General features: G+C 44.8%; 1 protein-coding gene across 1 annotated transcript in view; it reads left to right on the top strand.

Annotated features, from left to right (window-relative positions):
• Positions 1 to 6,226: 6,226 nt before the first annotated feature.
• Positions 6,227 to 26,196, top strand: part of ADAM23 (ADAM metallopeptidase domain 23) — a 75,946-nt gene continuing 55,976 nt past the window's right edge. Inside the window, exons 1-3 of the mRNA XM_032234246.1 lie at positions 6,227 to 6,425; positions 7,823 to 8,049; positions 23,539 to 23,615. Of these exons, the coding sequence (XP_032090137.1) occupies positions 6,227 to 6,425; positions 7,823 to 8,049; positions 23,539 to 23,615 (503 nt within the window). The remainder of the gene's footprint in view (positions 6,426 to 7,822; positions 8,050 to 23,538; positions 23,616 to 26,196) is intronic.

Raw genomic sequence — 26,196 nt, 5'->3', positions numbered from 1 at the left:
GGTTGTGGAAAAAATGGAACTTATTTTCACTTGTAGTTCTGTGTGAATTTTTCTTCTAGTCTGGGGTATTTTGGGTTATTGATAAAACTAGAAATCAAAGAATTAACATCTGTCTACAATTTGCTTTGACAAGTATATTTTCAGGGTCTAACATGATCAACAAAACATAAGCTTATAAGGATCACATTTCACAAATGCAACCTACTGATTCTTTTGTCATTACGACTAAACGTCTTGAGATTTTCAGTTAAAATTATATAATTCACTGCATAGATCATAAGTTTGTTTATAAGCAGAAGTACCTTACTTAAGTTCATCTGCATTATTCCTTAATCAGCATGAATTCATATATTTTGAAATCTTTGGTTGTACTTTAACTTGATAGCAATCCGTTTCCGCATACGGGTACACTTTGCCTACTCTAATCAATAAAATTTATTCATAAGTAATGGTCTTTAGGGGATGGCCATCTTTGAAAGAGGCAATTTACATTAGGAGTCCCTGAATAAGTAATGACAGAAAGATTAAGCCTTAATCAATGTACAACATTAGCATCCCCCACTTTTTGCGCTGAAAAGATGAAATGTACAGGTATTACTATAAGGAAGTTAACTTGGCAAGAAAGGAGTAAGAGAAGGACCATGGGTCTCAATTTTTTGGTGGGGAAACCCCAGGAGACCATGCTCATCTCTCATGGGAAGAGATCCATCTGGCCTAATCCATTCAACTGAATGATCTATAGCAATAGCAGTTAGACTTATATACCGCTTCATAGGGCTTTCAGCCCTCTCTAAGCGGTTTACAGAGTCAGCATATCGCCCCCAACAATCCGGGTCCTCATTTTACCCACCTCGGAAGGATGGAAGGCTGAGTCAACCCTGAGCCGGTGAGATTTGAACTGCAGAACTGCAGTCAGCTGAAGTAGCCTGCAGTGCTGCATTTAACCACTGCGCCACCTCTAGAAGCCCTTTTCCTGTATCCCTTCATTGAGGAAGAGAGGGCAAGACAGACATGGTTCCTTACCTGGATATGCCTTTTTGCCATTGTTTAAATAGTGAATCAATTCTCTAAAAGGTATTCTGAAATAAGAACAACTTCTAGGTGGATACATTTTTACTATAGAAATTCTTCCCAACAATGACAATTGTTATTTTCCTCATCTTAACGAGGAAGATCTGATTACTGGAATGGGCAAAGTGAGGCATATTGCTGCGAAGTACCTGTGGTTCGCCTCATGAGGCCAATGTTGAGAAAAGACACGGACACGAGCTTTCTCGGGATGAGGCGACCCAGAATGGAGTCTGGTAGCCCCTTTTATTGAGATAGGACAAAGGCAGGAGGAGCAATCAGCATGTGATTTAGACAGCCTGTCAAACTACAATTGCTAATCTACTGCTCAGGGAAGTTCTGTCTATATATGGTCAAATCCTGGGCGTCGTTGGGTAAGGCACATCTAGAGCGAACTATCAGGATGTTATGTTATGCACTATCAGGATGTTATGGAGTTTGTTTTTTCCTGTGTGGTTCAGCGTGGCTGCGCATGCCCTGTTATGCACTGGGCCATGGGTGACCGCCACACCTACACAAAGAGTTATATGACAACATATTGCATCTTCTATTATTGCATATAACCTTTGTTAAATCTTAAGAGATTCAAAAATATTAAAATTGCATTCAGAAGTCCATATTTCAAAAGTAATATTGAACTGTTTAACTTCACCAAGTTTCTAGCGTAAGTAGCATGTTAAGCAAAAGTTCACAAAACCGAGGGAAGGTTAAAAGAATGGATATGATGGAGGTTTCAAACTGCAGGTTGGAAAAGGTTAAAGAGGACTAGAAAACACATTTTTATAAATGTAGGCTGGGACTGAACACAACTGAAATAAGTAGAATTTATTTCTGAGTAAACGTGTTAAAACAAAAATCAAATAGCTAAAGCAAAAAGAACTCAGGTTGGCGGCAGGCCTGATACACCCAAAAATCACATTGCTAACATCCAAGGATAAATGAAAAATGCAAAATCACATTGCTAACATCCAAGGACAAATGAAAAATGCAGGGCGGTTCAAAAAGCCATTTATTTTTGTTATACGTTTATAAATATTTGTTTTCTTTAATCTGTGCATACAAAAATGTAGATATCCCTTACCGCATTGATCACTGAAAGACTTGCAGGAAGCAGTGGTTAGAACAGAGTTTAGAGCAGTGTTTCTCAACCTTGGCAACTTGAGGATGTCTGGACTTCAACTCCCAGAATGCCCCAGCCAGCGAATGCATTCTGGGAGTTGAAGTCCGGACATCTTCAAGTTGCCAAGGTTGAGAAACACTGGTTTAGAGCAATTGTGATTCAAACTGGGAAAGGACAGTGTGAAGATTGTATCGTGTCATCTTATTTGAGCTGTGGTGGCGCAGTGGCTAGAATGCAGTACTGCAGGCTACTTCTGCTGACTGCTGATTGCCAGCAGTTCGGCGGTTCAAATCTCACCGGCTCAAGGTTGACTCAGCCTTCCATCCTTCCGAGGTGGGTAAAAGGAGGACCCGGATTGTTGTTGAGGGCAATATGCTGACTCTGTAAACCGCTTAGAGAGGGGTGTAAAAGCACCGTGAAGCAGTATATAAGTCTAAGTGCTATCGCTATTATTTACTGGCAAAATATACTGTGAGAAATAGAAACTGAAATTAAAATTGCAAGGAGAAAGATCAAAAGCTTTAGATATCTTGCGGTTATCTAAGTATCAGTGAAGAAGACTTAAAACATTTTTTGCTGAAGATTAAAGAGAGCTTAGAAGCTGAATTCCTGCTCAATAAAAATATGAAGATGTTACCTTGGCAATGCTAACCAGCAGTGTCTGCAGAAAGGACCAATGGAGCAAGATGGTGATTGAAGCCCAGTGGTGAAATTGCATTTTTTTTTACTACTGGTTCTGTGGGTGTGGTTTGGTGGGCATGGCAGGGGAAGGATACTGCAAAATCTCCATTCCCACCCCACTCTGGGACCAACCAGAGGTGGCATTTGCTGGTTCTCAAAATTTCCGCTACCGGTTCTCCAAACTACTCAAAATTTCTGCTACCGGTTCTCCAAACTACTCAAAATTTCCACTACCGGTTCTCCAAACTACTCAAAATTTCCGCTACCGGTTCTCCAAACTACTCAAAATTTCCGCTACCGGTTCTCCAAACTACTCAAAATTTCCGCTACCGGTTCTCCAAACTACTCAAAATTTCCGCTACCGGTTCTCCAAACTACTCAAAATTTCCGCTACCGGTTCTCCAAACTACTCAAAATTTCCGCTACCGGTTCTCCAAACTACTCAAAATTTCCGCTACCGGTTCTCCAAACTACTCAAAATTTCCGCTACCGGTTCTCCAAACTACTCAAAATTTCCACTACAGGTTCTCCAAACTACTCAAAATTTCCACTACCGGTTCTCCAAACTACTCAAAATTTCCGCTACCGGTTCTCCAGAACCTGCTGGATTTCACCCCTGTTGAAGCCCCACCTCTCTCTTTTTACTTTGTCTAATGTCAACACACCCAAAGGCCAGGGCTCTGATTACAGCTGCCATCATGCCTGTTTTGATCCCTCCTCTCCACTGAGGTTGGTGATACAAATCCAGTGCAAATAGGTGGAGAAATTGTAGGAGTAATGAACTTTATCTTCCTAGGCGACAAGAATAGGCAGGGTGACTATTGCCATGAAATAGATAGCTTAGGAGACGAGAAACTAGACAAAACATTTAAGTGAAGAAATGTATTGTGGCCCCCCAACAGGCTCTGTTGCCAAGGCTGTGGTGGCTGTGAAATCTAGATGGTAAAAAATAAATACAAGCCAAATCAGAAAAAAAAAATGCTTTTGAGTTGTGCAGGGTAAATTTATTGGACTGCAAAAAGAACAAAGCATTCAAAACTAGATGGAATCAAAGCACTGGAAACCACTAATACTGATACTAAAGCTTAAATAGGTGACAGGTAAATACAAAGTCATTGGAGACATGTCAAAAACAGTCAGTTTACATATCAAAAACAGTTTAGCTGACTGTGATCTGCAGTTCAGCGGTTCAAATCTCACCGGCTCAAGGTCGACTCAGCCTTCCAGCCTTCCGAGGTGGGTGAAATGAGGACCCGGACTGTGGGGGCAAGTTGCTGACTCAATTTGCCAAAAAAAATTGTAAACCGCTTAGAGAGGGCTGAAAGCCCTATGAAGCGGTATATAAGTCTAATTAATAAAAAAAATTAATAAAATAAGTCAAAAGGGCTGTCAGAAAGCAAGGCATCCTTTCAATGAAGATGACAGCAGAAGTTTGCAAAAACCGAGAGAAACAGCTGCTGATAGACAATCCTCGTGAAATGAGGTTCCCTGGCTCTCAGAGAATGCCTGAATGACTAAAGAGGAACAACGAAGTTGTGAGAAAGATCACAGTTTCAGCAAGGGAACGCGTATAAATACTTTTATACCAGGAGTGAATTATGACCCCGAGGGATTGTAATGATTTCTCCCTCCTATGCTCGCCACAATCATTCTCTGGATATCTATATCTATATCTATATCAGTGTTTTTCAACCTTTTTTGTTCAAAGGCACACTTTTTTCATGAAAAAAATCACGAGGCACACCACCATTAGAAAATGTTAAAAAAATTTAACTCTGTGCCTATATAGACTATATATAAAGTAATTTTCCCACGGCACACCTTACACTATGTCATGGCACACTAGTGTGCCGCAGCACAGTGGTTGAAAAACACTGATCTATATCTCTATCTATCTATCTATCTATCTGTCTGTCTATCTATCTATCTATCTATCTATCTATCTATCTATCTATCTATCTATCTATCTATCTATCTATCTATCTATCTACATACACACACACAGACACACACACACATATTAAAAGCAGCTACCTCTAAAGTCCAGCTCTCTCCTTCACTAATGACATTAAGCAACGCTTGCGGTGCCTGTTTGCAATTGCAGTATTGATTCACTGGCCAGAAAACTGTCCAGGAGGAAGACCATGGACCATCCATGGCTGGAGAGGTTTTGCTAAACTGACGGTCCTTGGAGAGGCGGCGAAAGCAAGACGACTCGGGAGCATCTCAGCTGTTCAAATAATGCAGCTCCCTTCTAGCCCCCCCCCCCCCACCAGCCTTTTTGGCTTTTGGCACTGCAGCAAATCGCGACGGGAGAGGAGGAGGAGGAGGAGAAGGGCGCAGGGACAAGAACCCCACGGGTAAGAAGCCGCATGTAGGTCGTCCCCCTTCCCGAGCCCGAGATGCTGCATCACGACACCTGTTCTTCTTCTTAGGTCGAAAGCCGCCCCCCCCCCTGCCCGGGTCCTCTCAAGAGCCGGAGGAATAGCAATAGCAGTAGCAATAGCAATAGCAGTAGACTTATATACCGCTTCATAGGGCTTTCAGCCCTCTCTAAGCGGTTTACAGAGAGTCAGCATATTGCCCCCAACAATCTGGGTCCTCATTTTACCCACCTCGGAAGGATGGAAGGCTGAGTCAACCCTGAGCCGGTGAGATTTGAACCGCTGACCTGCTGATCTAGCAGTAGCCTGCAGTGCTGCATTTAACCACTGCGCCACCTTGGCTATGAGGGGATGGGGAAGGCACAGTGTGGGGAATGAATAGCAAGGAAGCATCTGCTCCCCCCACCACCAAGACATGCGCGCTCTTTTAACTCTGCCCCCCCCCCCCCAGTGACGGCAGGGGCTGCAGCTGCCGGGGGAGGAAGAGCGTGGCCGGGTCCCGACGTCATCCTGTGCAGTGCGCGGGGCATGGAAAGGTGAATGGCAGAGAGGGCGAGGAGGGCGCAAGCCACCGCCAGCCCAGCCCGCAGCATCAGCACCAGCAGGAGGAGGAGGAGGAGGAGGAGGAGGAAGGCGGCGGCGGCGCCGAGGTTCGCTTCTGCTCTTCCCACGAGAGGCGCCCGCAGATAATGGAGCGGAGGCGGTAGGAAGGCATCGCGGTGAAGGCAGCGGTAGAGGCAGCAGCGGAACAAAAAGCGGAGTCACTGCGCCCTGTCTTGGCAATGGAGAGAAGCGCCGCCGCCGCCGCCGCCGCCGCCGCTGCGTGACTCGCTCGAGCGCCGCTTTCTTCCAGGGGGGAAGAGGGGGCAGTGCCGCCGCTCCCCCCCCCCGCCCCGCGCTGCTCCTCGCAGTTGCGACCAGGCAGGCGACTCCCTTCACCGCCGCCCCCCCCCCCACCTCCAAGCGATGAGCCATGAAGCCGCCTGGCAGAAGCTCTCTGCGGCAGCCCTTCTCTGGCAGCTGCCGGCGCCCTCCTCGCTCCTCTAACGCTGCCTTCTCAGCCTGCCTGGCGCGGCGGCTGCCTCCGCTCGGCTCCTTCCGCCGTTTCCTTCTGGGGCTCCTGCTGCTCTGCTGGGGGCGCCCGGAGAGCTGGGGGGTCATTGCGGACACCGGTGAGTGCGAGGTGCTGTGTGGGGGGGGGGGGGGAGAAGAATGGCCTGGAATCTCCCCTTCTTCCTTCCCCAGTGGGTGATGCTTGGGAAGTCAACCCTCTTCTCCTTCTATCCGCTGCCTTTGGAGTTGCATGCCAATGCAGATAAATAGCAAAGCCCCTTCTCTAGTTATTGTTCCTTTCCCGGGGTCCCCTTTGGATGCCACCCCCTCCCCTCCCCATTTCCCCTGTCATGCTAGTTTCCTCTGCTCCTTACAGCACCCCGTCTTTTGCTCCCTGGGGTGAGAAGCTTTCGTGCTCTTTCACCGCCCATAAGTATGTGCATCCACCAGCACACAGCTTCATTGGCAGGTTTCTATCCCGAGGAAAAAGCATGTTGTGGGATCATCTGCAGCCAATTGTTAGTCGCGACTGCAACTGAATTACTTCTCTCTTTTCCTTCCTGCTTTTGGAAAAGGAAGAGAGAGAGAGAGAGAGGGAGGGAGGGAGGGAGGGAGGGAGAGAGAGAGAGAGAGAGAGAGAGAGAGAGAGAGAGAGAAGCTTCCTATTCTCATGTTGAAGATTCTTTATTGGTGTGTGTGTGTGTGTGTGTGTGTGTGTGTGTGTGTTGCAAACTCGGGCATATGATGATGATGGGCAAGATGTGATCTCAAAATGTGCTGATGCAGCAAAAATGTTCTTGGCAGGTTGTCAGGATGCTCATTTTTGTCCGTGGATCTTATTTAAGGAAGTACCTGAAGCAGAGCAAGTGGGGTTTCTGTTTAGGGAAAGATATTTAGAATTGAGTTGAGAACGCATACGTAATGCACGAATGGAAAACAAGAACTCCCCGTGAAGAGAACGCTTAAGCATGAAGACATATGTGTTTTCTTCTGCGTGACCTCTAGTACTTAAATGTTTATTTCGAAAGAAGTCTAACTGGATTTCTTGAGATAATTTTGTATAATAACTTACTTAGAATTTGTACCTATTGTGAGAAGTTGCCCTTATGTAAAGAGAATGGATTGATTTTTCAATGGACGCATGAATTCCATTTGTGAGAAGTTTGCAGATTCACAGATTTTGATCAATATTTTTGAGGAAAACAAATGAGAGTCATGGTTTTGGGGATCTCATTAAAAGAGCTTCCCTTCTGAAAAAGGATTTTTTAAAAACATTTAGATTATTATGTAAAATACATTGTATTAAATGCCCAATATTTTCTGTCACTCCTTCTGCAGTACTGCAATACTTGGCATTGCTTTCCTAAATACTGTACTAGGGAATATTTTAATAAGGCATGTTGGAATCATTGGAATGATATTATCCTCTTGAAGGAAAATTAACAGAATTTAAAGCAGCCTATATAAAGTGTTTGGTTCCTCTGTGGTTTAACATAAACCTATCTGTCTTCCCTAGCTATCCATTGGAATGAAACTTTGGAAAAGCCAGAAACTATACTAGGAAATGAGGACACTGCATTTCAACAGACTAACAATAGTGGTAGCAAAAATAACAATTACAGCAGTGCATTCCAAAAAGAAATCACATTGCCTTCAAGACTTATTTATTATTTGAACAAAGACTCTGAAAGTCCCTACCATATTTTGGATACTAGGACAAGATACCAGCAAAAACACAGTAAGGTAAGAATTTTTTTTTAAAAAAGGAACATCCAGTACAGTAGCTCAAAATAGTCCTGTCCCTTGAGGGATTGTCTTACTTTAAGAATGTCTATTCAGCAGATTGGATAATACCTCTGTAATATTATTGCTGCATTGGCTTTAGGTGCCAGGAATGGCTGTCCATTAATTGTGAAGCTTAGTATCAGTATGGTGGATAAAACAATGGAATATAACCCGAATTTCTATTATATTTAGAAGATTAGATTTTTCTCTCTCTTCATTTTAAGCAACTTATTTGAACTAGAGAAAGGGCATGGTGAAAACTAAATAATATCTTTCACATGACAGGTATGGGAGATCTTGATGTGTTATGGATCCCAATTCTTTATCTTTAGTACCAGTAGATGTGTATATGTACACGTACATGTACACACACACACACACACAATCTTCATATAGCTAAAGTCATGGCTAAACTATATTTAAAACAATGACGCTTACATTGCTTCAATCATATGTTTAAATGATTAACCTTAGCTGTATCAAGACCTGCAGAGTTCTCATATATGTAGCAGAAAAGCAATATGAGTAAACTTACTATGAGAGGAATTTAGAAGACTGCGTACAATTTAGTCGGTTGTGGTTTCATGTTATGTATCAGAGTCTTGCTTTTATTGATCCTTTCCCAAAGTAATAATTAGGCCAAATGTGATTTCTCCCTCTTGTTATGATATGAGATCATGTGTTACGGTACTTTTATAGATGTTCCATTTCCTCTCTAAAGGTAGTATATTTCAGTAGCTAAATAGTTATTTCTCAAAGTTGTGTTATATAAATATGTTACAATGCTATTGGATACATTTATGGTTAGTTTGGGATTGAAAACCCAACCACATGCTTTCTTAATAGATAGGAAACGTCTTAGTTTTTTAAATAAGACTATTAATGCAAATTAAAAGGCAATCATTTTTGAAATCATTAATAATTTGATGTGTTTTCCATTGAATCATACTTGATGTTAACTCATAACTCCTGGAATAATATGGCTTATTCCAAAACAGATCTATCCAAAGAAATGCATGACTTTGACAAGATGGGAAGTTACAGAAAATTGATTTTTTTAAAAAAATTTATTGTATTAATCAGTGCAGTAAGCGAAGGAGTGAAGTCTGTGTGCCACCTGACCCATTATTTCGAAGCTCAGGAGGCTTCTGGCAGCTGTTTCTGATGAAACATAAGGAACTATTGTCACATAAAGAAAACAGGGCATTCCCAGTGGTATAGGCAGTGTATCTACAGGACCAACACTGGAGAACGTGAAATTAATATCTATTGATCAAATAAATAATGACAAATCCAGAGTGACAGTATGCTTGAAGGACATTCCCAAGAGTCTGTGCTGCTTCGATCTTTCCAGATTATTTTTTTCTCTTCTTACCATATAGACATTTATGTTTCAGTGAACGCAGCTCCGGAATGAAGCCTTTGGAAGTGACCTTTTAGGAAGCAGTACAGGTGGTCCTCAAATTACAACAGTTCATTTAGCGACCATTCAAAGTTACAACGGCACTGAAAAAACTGACATGACCATTTTTCATGGTTACAGCTTTTGCAGCATCCCCATGGCCATGTGTTCAAAACTCAGGTGCTTTGCAACTGGTTCATATTTGCGACAGTTGCTGTGCCCCTGTGATCATCTTTTACGACTTCCTGACAAACACAGTCAACGGGGAAACCAGACCCAGTTAGCAACGGCAGTGATTCACTTAACAACTGTCATAAAACGGGACAAAACTCACTTGAGAAATGTCTCACTTAACAAGAGAAATTTTGGGCTCAATTGGGGTTGCAAGTTGAAGACTACCTGTTTAAATAGAGCTGGTGCAAGGCTGATTTGAACCCAGTGCCTACACAACACGGTTGTGTGTTCCTTTGAACTATGGGGGTTTGCCATTAATTTATCACTTCCTGCTCTTACATTTATGTTCATAGCAGAGGTGGGTTCCTACCAGTTCGCACCTATTCAGTAGAACCAGTTCGTCAAATCTACCGAACCGGTTAGAAGAGGTTCCACCAGTGGACCCAGAAAGCAGGCCACACCTACAGAAGAGGCTCCAAAATTTTTTGAAACCCACCATTCACACACACATACACTCACACACACACACAGAGAGAGAGAGAGAGAAAGAGAAAGAAAGGAAGAAATAAATAAAGAAAAAAAAGAAAGAAAAAGAGTGAGAGAGAGATGAAAGAAAAAAAGAAAAAAGGGACAGAGAGACAAAAGGAAGGAAAGAGAGACAGAGAGACAGAGAGAAAGAAAGAAAGAAAAAACATGGCCAGCAAGCCACTCCCACCAGGTCACGTGGCTGGCAAGCCACTCCTACAAAGGAGGCCACACCCACAGAGTAGGTTCCAAAATTTTTTGAAACCCACCACTGGTTCATAGGTGTAAAGCATTTATCCAAAATAAGAAAATGCAGGCATTTTGTTAGCTAAAAGTTTCCACCTCTTATGAAATATGATGATTTTGTACAAGATATATGAAGTAGCATAGACAATTAGTAAAATACTGTAACTAAGTACTTAGTTTTGTGAGAAAGTTATTCAGACAAGGTATAATTCATTTCTGGAATTAAACAGTCACTGTTTCTCATGTTCCTTGGTATATACTTGGTAGCTATATTAGTGCAATTTCAGCAATTCCACCGCCTTATTCTAGCTATGATCTTTGCTGTTACGATTGTGAAAAAAAATAAGGATTATTGTAGGTAGCCGTGCTCATTTCCCAAGTTCTGTGTCCTTCCTCTACCCATCAAGGAAGGGAGGCAGCTCTTTTTCAAGTGCTTTCCTGTATTTCAGTAATTAATTACTGCACTGAGAATATAATTGTTACTAATTCTGCCTGCATTAAGAATATAATAGTATCTAGCTTTGCCAATGCAGCTAAAACGTTTGAAGCAATTGTTATATGTTTTTATAGCAAGTATTCCAAATGTTAATCCTTATATAGCCAAAAAAGCATTATCCATATAGAAGAAAAGTACTTGCACAAGTTTGAAGATTTTACATTAATGATTTAGGAGAAAAATGGGGTGAGGGAAGAGCAATTCAGTGAGGATTGATCATGAAAACTAATATAAATATAAAGAAGAAGAAGAAGAAGAAAGGCATATCCAGGAAAAATCCCTGACTGGCTGAAAAGGAAGACATAATACTGCAATATTTTGCTGCATTTTCCATGTTTTAACTTCATAGTCCCGCTATATAGAAACCTTATGAAATTGCCTTGGGAAAGTTAACTAGAATAATCTAACTCACAGCATTGTTAATATTATCTGGAGCGTAGTTTTCAATGCGGCATCTGACAAGCAGAATATATGGTTAATACAATTGTTAAATTAATTATTAGTACATGCCAAGACTTCTGTGCATGGAAAGTATGATTAACTAAATTCTAAGTGCTTTTAGTCAAGGTAGGATAACGGGAATGATCAGTGGAGCCCAACGAATGATTCAGCAGAAAATGTTTGACAGAGTTAAGCAACTCTAAATATGTGTCAGATGAAGGTTTTCTGATAATGAAAGTTTTCTGCACTATTCTGGAGGAGAGTTGCCTCTAGGTGGGATGAATGGATGGATTTTTTTCTCTCCCTCTCCCTCCATTCCTTCCTTCCTTCCTTCCTTTTTTGTTTGTATCTCTCCTTCTTTCTTTCTTTCTTTCTTTCTTTCTTTCTTCCCTCTCTCCTTCCTTCCTTCTTTCTATCTCTCTCTTTCTTTTTCTTTTTCTTTCTTTCTCTTTCTTTCTTTCCTTTCTTTCTTTCTAAATCACTCTAAGGTTTGCTGAAAGCAGTCACAAGTTTAGGGTGAATTAAGTCTTTCTCCAAAACCTAAACCAAGATTTCAACAAAAACCTCTAGGTCAGAATCAAGTTCAGGTTTCGACTTTTATCCAGAGCCCACCAGGTTCAAAAGTTCGGGACAGACCAGGTCTCTCCAGCTTAGATTTCCCTGGCAATCAGGAAGCCCTGGGTGTGTGCCACCTCTGAACCCTCAGCCACCCTTGATACTACAAGAGGATGTATTGATGCTCAACTATCATGGGCTTTGGGAGAGTGGCCACCAGAAGGGATGGAAGGCAAGCAAGGCTAGGAGGCATCAGAAAGGAAGGCTAGGATGAGGGATGTCTCTGGGGATTCTCTGTCATCCAGGATGTCCCAAAGATGCTTTTTTTCCCAAGACGCAGCTGGACTTTCTGCTTTTTCTTCGAAGACCTTTCACTTCTCCTCCAAGAAGCTTCTTCAGCTCCTCCAGAAGCTTCCTCAGAGCTGAAGACGCTTCCTGGAGGAGAAGGAAAACATCTTCAAAGTAAAACCAGAAAGTCCATTTGCCTCTTGGAAGAAGAAAAGCACCTTTGGGAGAAACGGATGAGGGCACCCGGTCCGAGCCTATGCCCCTCATGTCCGAGCATCCGTTCCCAAGGAAGGACTCAATCTGGCTTGGAAAAGGGCTCATGCCCCACAGCCAGCCAATCTGCAAAAGCACAGAGGGGGGCACAGGGGGGATGCGTGTGTCCTGCGTTCAAGACCAATCACGCCCAAGCTCCCCCAATGTAGTGCCCGGACATGGGGGGCGGGTAGGTGGGGCGGCAAGGGATAAAAGTTGCAGGTATGGTGTCCCCCCTCCCCTGCAAAAAAGCATGCCCGCTTTTGCATCGGGCGGTTTCTTCAACCCTTGGCTGCGCTGCGCTTTTGCAAAACAAGCCTACCCTCAACCGAAAGCGGGTGGGTGGGCAGCCGCCGTTGCTACTCATGTTGTTGCTGAGCTCCTGAAGAGCCATGCTCATGTTGGTATTCCGAAGGGCAGGGGGAAGAATTTTCTCTTCTGCCTTACGACCTCCTCTCCTCCTCCTTTACCCAAAGCAAGATGCAGCTAGCGGAGAAAACCCCGCAGTGGCCCGGGGCCAAAGTGCCCCATTTTAAAGTTTTCTGTACAAGTCTAAGCAAAGGAGGAGGTGGAGAGCCAGGCGGAGGAAGGGGGAAATCTTACCGAGGGCTGCCCGCCGCCAACTATAAGCCATGTTGATCAGGGCGGCATGCTGCTGTCCCTTGCGCCATGCTTTGCAGCCGCCAGAGCCCCACGTGGGCCTCTTATGGGGTGTTGGGCAACCTGGTTCAGGGAATCTACCTACCCATGGTATGTATGTACCCCAGTGGTGGGTTTCAATTTTTTAGAACCTATTCTGTGGATGTGGCCTATTTTGTGGGCGTGGCTTGGCAGTCATGTGACCGGGTGGGTATGGCCAACTTGACATCACTCATGCACACTCAGTCACATGACCACCCCCCCCAAGCCATGTGGCAAAAAATTTTGGGACTCCTATGAAGGGGGGGGGAAGAGAGGGGAAAACCTCCCAAAAATAGACAACTGGAGGATTAAGGGCCAAAATTAGGGAGATCGGAGAAGGTAGGACAGAGAGGAATCCAGTACAAAGCTATCACATGCTGGGGAAAGAACCTTGGGAAATCGGAGGCTGCAAGACAGAAGGGAATCCAGGAAAAAACTCCTGAGCTTGCCGATGCTGTCTGGTGGATTCTACCACTGGAACCTCTCCATGCTTCTCCATTCACCACCTCCACTTCCAGGTATGGAACTTGACACCGAATTGGGCTAGGATAGTGCGGATGGGCAGGGGGAGCGAGCGACGGAGGGGCTTCCAGACAGGTGGGGATGAGCGAGCGAGCGACAGGGCCAGGGCAAGCATTCTGGAAGTTACTTCCGGGTCCACCGGTCGAACCTCCTCTCACCAGATCGGTAAATTTCAATTAAATTAAATTCAATTTATTAGTTTTATAGGCCGCCCAATCCGGCGGGACTGCTTACAAAAACAAGAAAAGAAAAACAAAATAAAAATAATTTAAAAATCCACCAACGCGCATACGTTCTGATCGGGGCTGAACCTTTACAATAAGGTCAACAGCCCCAGGCCTGCCGGAACAGCCAGGTTTTAACAGCCTTCCTGAAGGCCATGAGAGTGGGTAAGGTCCGGACCTCTGGGGGTAGCTGGTTCCAAAGGGTCGGAGCAGCCACAGAGAAGGCTCTCCTCCGGGGGCCCGCCAGCCGGCACTGACTGGCTGACGGCATCTGAAGGAGGCCCACCCTGTGGGATCTTATCGGCCGTTGGGAGGTATGTGACAGTAGGCAGTCTCGCAAAAACGCTGGTCCTGAGCCATGCAGGGCTTTAAAGGTAACCAACCGGTTCTCGCTAGCCGGTGCGAACCAGCAGAAACCCACCACTGATGTACACACACACACACACACACACACACACACACACACACGTACATATATATAAAAAGAGGGAAGTGATGGAATACGAAATGTGAGGTCTAATAGGCCATTTACAGTCTATGAATTAATCTTAGAGGGCTGGGCTGGAGATGTGATTAATACACTGGGATAGAAATTGGGACATCATGAATTCAAATCCCACTTTAGTCACAAAACTAGCTAGGAGACAGAAAGGCCAAAGAGAACATTTTGCACCAAATGAGATGTATCAAATTTTTCTATCCTTTTCCAACAATAACATCTAAGTTTGACATATAGTAATACATATAGTAATCACATGCTGGGAATGTCATGAAACAGAAGGAACGTTTTATCATATGTGATGGACATGTAAAAATAAAAAAATTCCCCAAAATGTTGAAAAGACATACATAGTGTAATGCAGAAAATCTTGTAATTTAAATTTGAAATGAAACTTTTCTTACTTGGTGTCGATGGAGATTCTCAGTCATCCAGGTCATGGTTATCCCCAAAGTGCTTTTTTTTCAAGAGGCAACTGGATTTCCTTATTTTTCTCTGAAGACATTTTGCTTCTCAGCCAAGAAGCTTCCTCAGCCCTGACTGGATGGTGGGGAATGGAAGGATTTATATTCCTTGCAGACAGCTGGTCATTTGCATCCTTTTAGAAAGTCGTTGAGGCCACCCGGAAGTTTATCTGTGTCCTCAGGGTCGCCTGAGTACTGCAAATAGGTGTGGGACCTTCTTGGAACTGCAGAAAGGACTGTGTTGTAGACTGGAGATAGAATAGAATAGAATAGAATAGAATTTTATTATTTGTATGCCGCCCTTCTCCGGGAGGAGTCAGGGTGGCGAACAATTCAAAAGGGGAAAAAGGGGAACATAAAGACGAAATACAAATAATAAAAATAAGCAACAGTCGCACAACCATACATGTCGAGAGGGGAGGGAACTCATCACCCCCAGGCCTGCCGGCAAAGCCAGGTTTTGACGGCTTTTCGGAAGGCCTGGAGAGAGGTGAGGGTCCGAATCCCTGCGGGGAGTTCGTTCCAGAGGGCCGGAGCTGCCACAGAGAAGGCCCTCCCCCGGGTAATAGCCAGGTGGCATTGGCTGGTAGATGGCACCCGGAGGAGGCCAACCCTGTGAGATCTAATGGGTCTGTGGGAGGTAATTGGCAGCAGGCGGTCTCTCAAAAGAGGACATTCCTCCATCCTGGTTCTCCTCGACCTCTCAGCGGCTTTCGATACCATCGACCATGGTATCCTTCTGCGACGACTGCGGGAGGTGGGAGTGGGAGGCGCCGTGTTGCGGTGGTTCTCCTCCTACCTCTCGGACAGGTCGCAGTCGGTGTTAGTGGGGGGGCAGAGATCGTCCCCTAGGCCCCTAACTTATGGGGTGCCTCAGGGCTCGGTCTTATCCCCCCTACTATTCAACATCTACATGAAACCGCTGGGTGAGATCATTCGCAGGCACGGGATTAGATACCATCAATATGCGGACGATACTCAACTGTATTTGTCCGCCCCGTGCCAACTCAATGAAGCGGCAGACGTGATGAACCGCGGCCTCGAAGCTGTTATGGACTGGATGAGGGTTAACAAGCTCGTGCTCAACCCAGAAAAGACCGAGTGGCTGTTGTGTTTCCCTCCCAGAGATTCGACCAATATTCCATCACTCAGGCTGGGGGGTCAAATTCTACACCCCTCAGAGAGGGTTCGCAACTTGGGAGTCCTCCTGGACTCACAGCTATCGTTTGACCACCATTTAATGGCTGTGACCAGGGGGGCATTCGCCCAGGTTCGCCTGGTGCGCCAGTTGCGACCCTACCTGAATCGGGAGGCTCTCACAACAGTCACCCGGGCCCTTGTGACCTCTAGGCTGGAATACTGCAACGTGCTCTACATGGGGCTGCCCTTGAAGAGCATCCGGCGACTTCAGCTAGTACAGAATGCGGCCGCGCGAGTGATTGTGGGTGCACCTCGATTCACCCGCATAACACCTATCCTCCGCGAGCTGCGCTGGCTGCCTGTCGATCTCCGGATGCGCTTCAAGGTGCTATTAATCACCCATAAAGCCCTACATGGCAGTGGATCTGGATACTTGAGAGACCGCCTTCTGCCAATTACATCCCTGCGACCAATAAGATCACATAGATTAGGCCTCCTCCGTATACCATCGGCCAGCCAGTGTCGGCTGGCAACTACAAGGAGGAGGGCCTTCTCAGTAGTAGCCCCGACCCTTTGGAACGAGCTCCCCGTAGAGATTCGCACCCTCGCCACCGTCCAGGCCTTCCGCACAGCCTTGAAGAACTGGCTCGCCCGTCAGGCCTGGGGACAAGGATAGTTCCCCTCCCGAATGATGAATGTATGTTGTTTAATATTTTATTATATGTCTTATCTTAATGTCTGTATTTCCCCTTCCCCGATTTTATGTGAGCCGCCCTGAGTCCCCTCAGGGAAAAGGGCGGCCTACAAATATTAATAAAATCTCAAATCTCAAAATCTCAAATGATGTTGTATCCCTCCCGCTCCGTTGAGAGAGGGCTGTTCAGTTTTGACATAAATGGCCTCTTTGAACCCTCTTTCAACCAGGGCCTCTGTGTCCAAAATACTGTTTTCTGAAGAGTGGCTTTTGTCTTTTAAATGCAGATGGACAGCTGAATCTTGTCCTGATGGGTTTGTTCTTTTTTGAAGAGGTTGTTTTGTTTTCCCAATGTACCGATCTGCACATTTCTCATATGTGTATTGCATACACCATGTTGTTCAATTTGTGTCTGGGTGTTTTATCCTTGGGGTGGAAAAGCTTCTGCCTTAGTGTATTCCTGGTTTAAAGCAGCGATGGGTTTTAAATTTTTTTAGAACCTCTTCTGTAGGTGTGGCCTGCTCTGTGGGAGTGGCTTGCCGGCCATGTGACTGGGTGGGAGGGGCTTGCCAGCCATGTGACCTAAGTGGGAGTGGCTTGGCAGTCGTGTGACTGGGTGGGTGTGGCCGACTTGTAAAATGTGGTGAAACTCACTTAACAATGTCCTTGCTTAGCAACCAAAATGTTGGCTCAGAAATTCTGGCATTTGAAGCACGCAAGTCTTAAAGCTGTCAAGTTACAAGACCATTGCACCCCTAACCCTTTAGAAAAAACAAACCCAGGAGTGTTCAAACTTGACAGCTTTAAGACTTGTGGACTTCAACTCCCAGAATTCCTCCTCCAGTCACGTTGGCTCAGGAACTCTGGCATTGAAGTGTGCAAGTCTTAAAGCTGTCAAGCTACAAGACCGTTGCACCCCTAACCCTTTAGAAAAAACAAATCCAGGAGTGACAGCTTTAAGACTTTAAGATTTAGATAGGACTCTTAGAGGCGGGCGGGGTGATTGGTGAGCCATCCAATCAGTGAGCGGTCGGCGGGGCAAGCGTGGTGCGGACGGGCGGGGGGAGGGAGCTGGAACCGGTTCTAAACGGCACGGTAGGTTTGTGGAACCTCTACTATAGAAGAAGTTAGAACTGGTAGGAACCCACTTCTGATCTAGTCTAATGAAAAAATGGGCTGGGAGGGGGACATGATTCTACTGTTCCAGTATTTGAGGGGCTGCCACAAAGAAGAGGGGGTTGACTTGTTCTCCAAAGCATCTGAAGACAGGGCAAGAAGCAATGGGTGGAAACTAATCAAGGAGAGAAGCAACTTAGAACTAAGGAGAAATTTCCTAACAGAACAATAAACCACTGAAATAGCTTGCCTTGTGGTTGCTCCTTCACTGGAGGTTTTTAAGAAGAGAATGGACAGCTACTTGTTTGGAATGATTTAGGGTCTCCTGATTGAGCAAGGGGTTGAACCAGAAGACTCCAAGGTCCCTTCCAACTCTGTTATTCTGTTATAATCTACTACATTTCTCAAAAAACTGACATATGCTTGCTAAGGACTCACAGCTGAAAAACGATTATTTGCAAGTTGATTTTCGACATGGGGTCCATTTCAGCTCCCTAATTTTGATAATTTACTCCGTTATTAATTTTTAAAAAAATATTTTTAAATGGTGAGTAGTTTACCATGTAGAACTATTTCTGCAAGTTTCACCATATAGTCTCGACGTACCAAACTGGACTAAACCTATGCATATACAAATTATTTTGTTAGTCTCAGAAGGAATATATATATATATATATTTAGTTTCTGTTCTCTGTAATATAAACTGATATAGCACTTTGTGGATATTTTCAGATATTAAGGATGAACTGGAGAGCATTTTCAAATGAGTTTTTAAAGAAGCTGCCATAAATATTTAAGCTGAACTCTGGGATTGCACTGAAGGGAGGTGTTTTAACTTTTCCCTTTGCATAAAGGTACTGACAAAAATGGGTGTTCCCCCCCCCCAGCAGCTGTTTGTATCAAGAGAAAAGGTTCTGTTAGAATCAACAGGAACTTTTATTTGGTGTAACTAACTTTGATTGAGGAAAGTTTTCTTAGCAGCTATAATGAAGGGGGCGGGTTAAACATTCCTTATACCTTTTGATTGCAATATTTGTTTAGATTCTAGGTCATAACAGCTATTGCTCATGATAATTGAATGTCCTGTCTAGCTATGCCCGTTTGGGGAGAGAATAAGGCGTTGTATTTTTAATGTGGCAACATTCATATAGAAGTAATCCTGAGCCTGATGTCATTGCTAAAGCTGCTAAGAGCCGAGGTGGCGCAGTGGTTAAATGCAGCACTGCAGGCTACTGCTAGATCAGCAGTTCAGCGGTTCAAATCTCACCGGCTCAGGGTTGACTCAGCCTTCCATCCTTCCGAGGTGGGTAAAATGAGGACCCGGATTGTTGGGGGCAATATGCTGACTCTCTGTAAACCGCTTAGAGAGGGCTGAAAGCCCTATGAAGTGGTATATAAGTCTACTGCTATTGTTGCTTCCTGTCTGCCAAATGTTTACTCTTCCTCAAGAGACATGGTGGAGATGGCATCTGCTCTGCGGTTTGAGCTCTAGCCCTGTTTGTCGGGGTAAGCTTCTGTCACTAGCCTCAACTTCTGCCCACCTAGCAATTCGAAAGCATGTTCTATGAGAGTAATTAATAGCAATAGCAATAGCAGTTAGACTTATATACCGCTTCATAGGGCTTTCAGCCCTCTCTAAGCGGTTTACAGAGTCAGCATATCGCCCCCAACAACAATCCGGGTCCTCATTTCACCCACCTCGGAAGGATGGAAGGCTGAGTCAACCCTGAGCCGGTGAGATTTGAACAGCCGAACTGCTGAACTGCAGTCAGCTGAAGTAGCCTGCGGTGCTGCATTTAACCACTGCGCCACCTCGGCTCTGTTAAACTGGTACTTTGTGCAGGTGGTCAGATTCCTGCTGGCTCTGAACCAGGGGTGGGTTTCTCGCCCCGTTCCAACCGGTTCGGTTGGAACGGGGCCGGCGGCGTCCTCGTGCACGCGCGTGGTGCACGCATGAGTACTAGCGTCTGTGCGATGCTCCAGCTGCTCCTGGAGGATCGCGCAGGCGCTGTATGCGTCCTGCGCATGGGTGGAAGAGCAGAACTCGTCAAAACCGGGTAAGGAGCGCGGACGGGCGGGTGGGCCCTTCGCCGTTCCCGGAAGTTACTTACTTCCGGGTTCGCCGACCAACCGGTTCGCAGGGACCGCCGCGAACCGGTTGAAACCCACCCCTGCTCTGAACCTTCCCAATGGTGACACCCATTTGCAAGGCAGCTCTGGTGGAGAGAGGGGTACACACTGCTAGAAGAACCACTTGTCTTTCTCTCTGGTGCGAAGTTAGCTTGCTCTCCCTGTGGCGCAACCTTAGGAATCCATGCAAACATGTACCACAACAGAGCTAGTTAATTGCCAGCCAAACTACTGCTCTACATTAACATTGTAGTCTCCTGGCTATTGAAACAACACCATACAGTAATAATACTCTTCCTCAAGTATTCAACTCTTTGTGGAGACCTTGGTGCATCCTGAGTTTGGATGTTTGCTTGCAGATGTTGCATCACCAGACTAAGGCAACATCTTCAGTGACAAGATAACAAAATAGCACTGAAACTGTTAACCTAGTTTGGTAATGAAACACCTGCAAGTACATAACCAAGCTACCTAGGACTCCACAGGACTCAACCCTGAGCTATATATATATATTCTCTTCCATTGATTCAACTTTTTGCTGCTATCTGTTATTGTCAGGGGTGGGATCCACTTACCTTCTGTACTGGCTTGCAAATGTGCATGCAAGCCGAGAAGCCGAGGTGGCGCAGTGGTTAGGGTGCCAGTACTGCAGGCCACTTCAGCTGACTGTTATCTGCAGTTCAGCGGTTCTAATCTCACCGGCTCAAGGTTGACTCAGCCTTCCATCCTTCCGAAGTGGGTGAAATGAGGACCCAGACTGTGGGGGCGATATGCTGACTCTGTAAACCGCTTAGAGAGGGCTGAAAGCCCTATGAAGCGGTCTATAAGTCTAACTGCTATTGCTATTGCTATGCCTCGTCTGCAGATGTGCAGTGCTCGCGCATTATGTCGGGGTGGAAAGGCGGAGCCTCCAGCAGCCGCTGCTACTGGTTTGTGCGAACAGGAGACAACCGTCTGAATACGACCTCTGGATATTGTAGTCCTACTTAAGCATTTTATGCAAATGCAGTGAATGGTGAATCAGAAATTTCTTCCTGAGCTGCTACTCACGTACATCTGCTTGGGGCATTTTGGGGGAAAGTCTGCCTGGTTCCCAAGAAAATGCCTCTTTTTTTTTGTTACATAGACAACATAATCACATAACAATAGAAAAAGAAAGGCAGAGGGAAAAGAAAAAAAAACAACCCACACACAAAAAGAAAGAAAACAAAACCCATCATCCCATACAGTATGTCATTTGATTACAGGTGCTTTAACCTTTATCATTCTTATACATTCGTTGTTTCATTTAATAGATTTTGGTTTCGTATCGTTTCTTACTCCCCTGCCTGTAGCAATCCATCCCTACTACATTTCCCCCCATACACACACCCCATATCTCTCTGTTATATATTTAATAGACGCCACAATAACCTAGGGTTAAAAAAGAAAAAGAAAAAAAGAAAAAAAGAAAAAAAAGAGGGTTAAAAATACAAAAAAGAAAAAAAGACCATCATCACATGCAGCATGTCGTTTGGTTACAAGTGTAGATGAAACATTTGAGACGGTAAATATTATTTGAAGATGCAGATGTTAAAAGAAAATGCCTCTTAACCCATGGGGGAGGGGGGTATTCTTTAACTAAAGGGGCATTGCTGTTCCCCCTTAATCGTTTCTGAATTACTTCAAGTAATAAGATGCTTCTGAGAAATGTGAAACTGCCAGGTAGTTGATTACATAGCAAGCATATTAATCTTACGTTACAACTGTTTTAACAGGTTAAGGATTCATTTTGAGCCCAGATTCAATTGGGAAATGCTACTACGTAGCTTGAAAGCAAGTTAGCTAAAATATATGTTTTTCCCACTATCAAACTATTGATAGGCCCATCTCTCATTCGCCCAGTTTTCGAAGTGCTTCTGGTGGGAACAAAAAAGTTATTTTTAACAGCAGCGCTGAGATGTAAAAATCTTATCCTTCAGAGGCTTGTTTGATTCTTTTTCTTGATACTTTCCTAGCAAAAATCATTTATAATTAAGTAGCTCTTTCATCTAAAATTAATCTGCTAGCTCTAGTGCTCGTAAATTTTATTTTAGGTATGATATTTATGGGTAGGGGTTTGGATGCTGTGATTCTTATAGTTTTTTATGGGTTTTTATTTTACGTTCATTGTATGTTTAACAGACTGAAAACATGTATAGCAGTGTTTCTCAATCTTGGCGACTTTAAGTCCTGTGGACTTCAACTCCCAGAATCCCCCAGCCAGCACAGGGATTCTGGGAGTTGAAGTCCACAGGACTTAAAGTCACCAAGGTTGAGAAACACTGATGTATAGCAATAGCAGAAACCCCAGTCACAAAAGCTGGAATAGCTAGAAGTGTAAAACTCTAGAAAATTGTAGAAAACAGTAAAACTGTTAAAAATGCTCAGCTATGTAAACATCCAGAAGTAACCAAACTGCAGACCTGCTCTTTCATGGGGAATAACCCCATCTGTATTAATACTGATACCATTTTAAAGCCTAAATATTTCCTGATAAATAGAAATTTTGTCTTGCTTGGATTAAGACTAAGCTTATTTCCAGACTGTCATGGCCACCAGCATTTTCTTTAGCATATCTAGTATAACCTGGGGCAACAAGATATTTTTAAGTATTATCAATGTATTGATATCTTACCCCAAACCAGCAGCTTTATGGATGTTAAATAGAAATGAGGAAGGATCAGAATTCTTTATATGGAAGTGGGAAAGAACTTAAATTCTTTAGAACATCCATAGACTTGAGCTCTTGTCCTTCCTCATGGTAGGAGTGGAAGTACTGCAAAATTGTGCCTCTGGCTCTTACACAATCTACTAGAATACCGTGATCAGTGGAGCCCAAAGCTGTGAGAGTTGAATAAATCTAGTAGTAGAGGAAAACTCCCATTCTCCAGGTGACATTGTAGGACATCTACCAGAGCGAACAGTGCTGATTCCGTCTCATGCTTGAGCCTGAATCAAGTCAGAAAAGAATTCAGACAATCTTTTTCATTTAAAATAATATATAGCTCAGCCATCACTAAAAAAAAATTCTACAAACTTCCATAAGAAGAAAATGTTGGTTGATGGTTATCATGCAAGGCTGGATCAAGGTATGACTTCTTCAAGAAAGAAGTCGCTCTTTTCTCACTGCGGTTTTGTCGGTGCGTTTTTGTCAAGCTCACATTTGTCGGTGAACCCACCACACTGCTCTTTTTAAGGCCAATAACAACACACTCTCACTTCAGAGGAGAATTAACTATATCTGAAATCTAGTCACCCATGACCCTTCCCCCCCCCCACCCGTTAGTGTACAAAGAAGTTAGGAAAATCATGGATGCAGCTCACGGATGGTGGTGATTATATTACAGAGAATGCAATCCATTTTTTGGGTTTCTACAAGCTCAACACAAAATCCCAAGCTTTGCAAGATGCAGGCATACACAAGATGTGTACATATTATTTGTACTTAGCCGAATAAGATCAAAATCAGACAGATTTATTTGGACAATTTGATGAAACAGTAAAAGTTTTTCTTATGCATATTTTTGTCTCCATTTCTGCCATTTCTCCATTTCATCCTTCTCTTCTTTTTTTTCAGGCTGTGCATCTAGCTCAGGCAAGTTTCCAGATTGAAGCTTTCAGTTCTATGTTTATTCTCGACCTCTCACTGAACAAGTAAGTGTATATCTATGGCTCTCACTTATTTTGTTCAGTATAACAGATCTTTTAATTAAAATAAATATTTTAATGAAAGAAAAGTTAATAAGGTATATTCTAATTTCCTGGAAAGTGTTGCCAAACTGTAAAGATAGAATCAGGACTCCCATCTGATTATTAACAAGGTTGTTAGCAGGGGTGTTCTCCTATGCAAATAACACAGGTTGCATCCCAGTTGGATGATGTCGCCATTATAAATGGTAGACAGAGGTGGCCCAAAACATTACAGAATCTTACTGGAGCCTTATTGGAATTATGGCTAAAATGTATACCAACATTTTTGAGCAAAATAGAAGACTGAGTAATGTAAAAACATATCTCTTAATGAAGGAACAAACTGGATTTAGACCAAAGCGCTCCACAATAGATAATTGTTTTATTTTATATCACTTTACAACAAAACAATGAACTAATGGCAAGAAACTGTTTACCCCTTTTATAGATCTCAATGTAGGTTTTGGTTCTATGAACAGAAATATTTTATGGAAGAAATTAGCCAAAGTAAATATGGAAGATTCTTGTTCTTGGTTACTCTTGGTTAAGGCCCTTCAATTCAAAAATCATTTTGAAATTTCTACGGGTGTTAGCGGCTCTCTAAGAGTATAACTGCACCTCAGGATGTTAGACAGAATTGTTTCCTATCCCCAATGCTTTTTAGCCTCTATGTCAATGACGTTGCAGGATTCCTATATGCTTCAGACACTTGTATGCCAAATATCCATGATTAATAAATGTATATAATATAAGGTGACCAGACATCCCGCTTTTGGTGGGACACACCCGCTTTCCAATGCATTTTCCCGCGTCCCGCCCGCTTTTTAAAAAAGCACGCTTTTTTTGGCGCTCGCAGCTCCCGCCCATCAAGCTGCTAGCTTGCTGGGCTGGCTCATCGTTCTGTTCTCTATCCTACCTCCTACCTACAAATTTAAGCCAGCCCAGCCTGCCGCTCACAGATTGGATTGGCCTGGACTCCAGCCAATCAGTGAGCTGGCTGGGATGGAAAACGCGGCGTGCTTAAAGTTTTCCATCCCAGCCAGCTCACTGATTGGCTGGAGTCCACTTAGCATGCCGCATGAGTCCCCCGCCCATCCGTTGCCGCTCGCATGGGCGGGGTAGCGTAGCGAGTGAGCGGGGAGCGAGCTCGCCTTTCCAGCTCCACTTCCGGACAAGCTGTGGAAAAACCTCTGCGAAAAGTGCCACCTGGGGCCGCCGCTTCTTCTCCGAACTCAAAGTAAGTGATGGGCGGGGCGAGTGAGGGGGGGGTGCCCGGGCCGGGCGGGCTGGGAGGCTCTGGGCGTCCGGGCGGGAAGAGCACAGAGAAAGGCAGAGCGGCGCTCGACGCGACTCTGCTATTTCTGCTGGAGGAGTCCCTAGATAGGGAAGGCGGGTGGCGAGGCAGAGCAAGGGAGCGCAAATGGCGGATCCTGGGCTCATATGCAGAGGGAGCTCTCCAGGCACAGGAGCGCTGGAAAAGTGCTCCGCTCATGCACCCACCGGGACGGAGCACGCTCGCTCCAGCCCTGCCTGCCGGCACGACTTTGAAGTGTTGGCTTGCCGCTTGCCTTCCACTTCGGCCCGCGCGGAAGGCAATCCAGCCCTTTCAAAGTCATGCCGGCAGTTTAGAACTTGCCCGTCATTCAGCGAAACATATTTCGCTGAATGGCGGCCAATGGGCACGCTAAAGTGCCGGCATAGGTTTGAAGGGCTGGCTTGCCGCTTGCCTTCCACGTCGGCCCATGCAGAAGGCAATCCAGCCCTTTCAAAGTCATGCCGGCAGTTTAGAACTTGCCCGTCATTCAGCGAAACATACTTCGCTGAATGGCGGCCAAGGGGCACGCTAAAGTGCCGGCATAAGTTTGAAGGGCTGGCTTGCCGCTTGCCTTCCACGTCGGCCCGCGCGGAAGGCAATCCAGCCCTTTCAAAGTCATGCCGGCAGTTTAGAACTTGCCCGTCATTCAGCGAAACATATTTCGCTGAATGGCGGCCAAGGGGCACGCTAAAGTGCCGGCATAAGTTTGAAGGGCTGGCTGGCTTGCCGCTTGCCTTCCACGTCGGCCCGCGCAGAAGGCAATCCAGCCCTTTCAAAGTCATGCCGGCAGTTTAGAACTTGCCCGTCATTCAGCGAAACATGACTTTGAAGTGCTGGCTTGCTTGCTGCGTTTCCCCGGAGCGCTCGGGCTCCTTCTCTGGGCAGAGTTGGAGCCTATCCTCCACCTCCTCCCAACGGAGGGGCGCCCTAAAAAAAAAAAAAAAGGAGCCAAGCCGTTCCAAAGATTTGAAGGGAAGCAACCAGATCGCAGCGAGGAGAAGGAGGAGGAAGTAAATACAAGTATAATAAATACAAGTATTTATTATACTTGTATTTATTATACTGTGGATTTGGTCTGCATCAACCTGCCGCCTCCCCTCACCAGGCAAATCGCGGTGAAAACTCTGGGTGAGTCTCCGCGGAGAGCTTGGCGGGCAGCTGGCTGGACTTCTAAGAGGTGGGGGGGGAGGAGCGGCAGCTCCTTGAAATGGAAAAAGGCTTGCTTCCCCC

Source organism: Thamnophis elegans, chromosome 1, assembly GCF_009769535.1.
Source record: "Thamnophis elegans isolate rThaEle1 chromosome 1, rThaEle1.pri, whole genome shotgun sequence".
Classification (NCBI taxonomy): domain Eukaryota; kingdom Metazoa; phylum Chordata; class Lepidosauria; order Squamata; family Colubridae; genus Thamnophis; species Thamnophis elegans.
The sequence above is the reverse complement of the archived record's forward strand: the minus strand, read 5'-3'. Positions and strand labels throughout refer to the sequence as shown.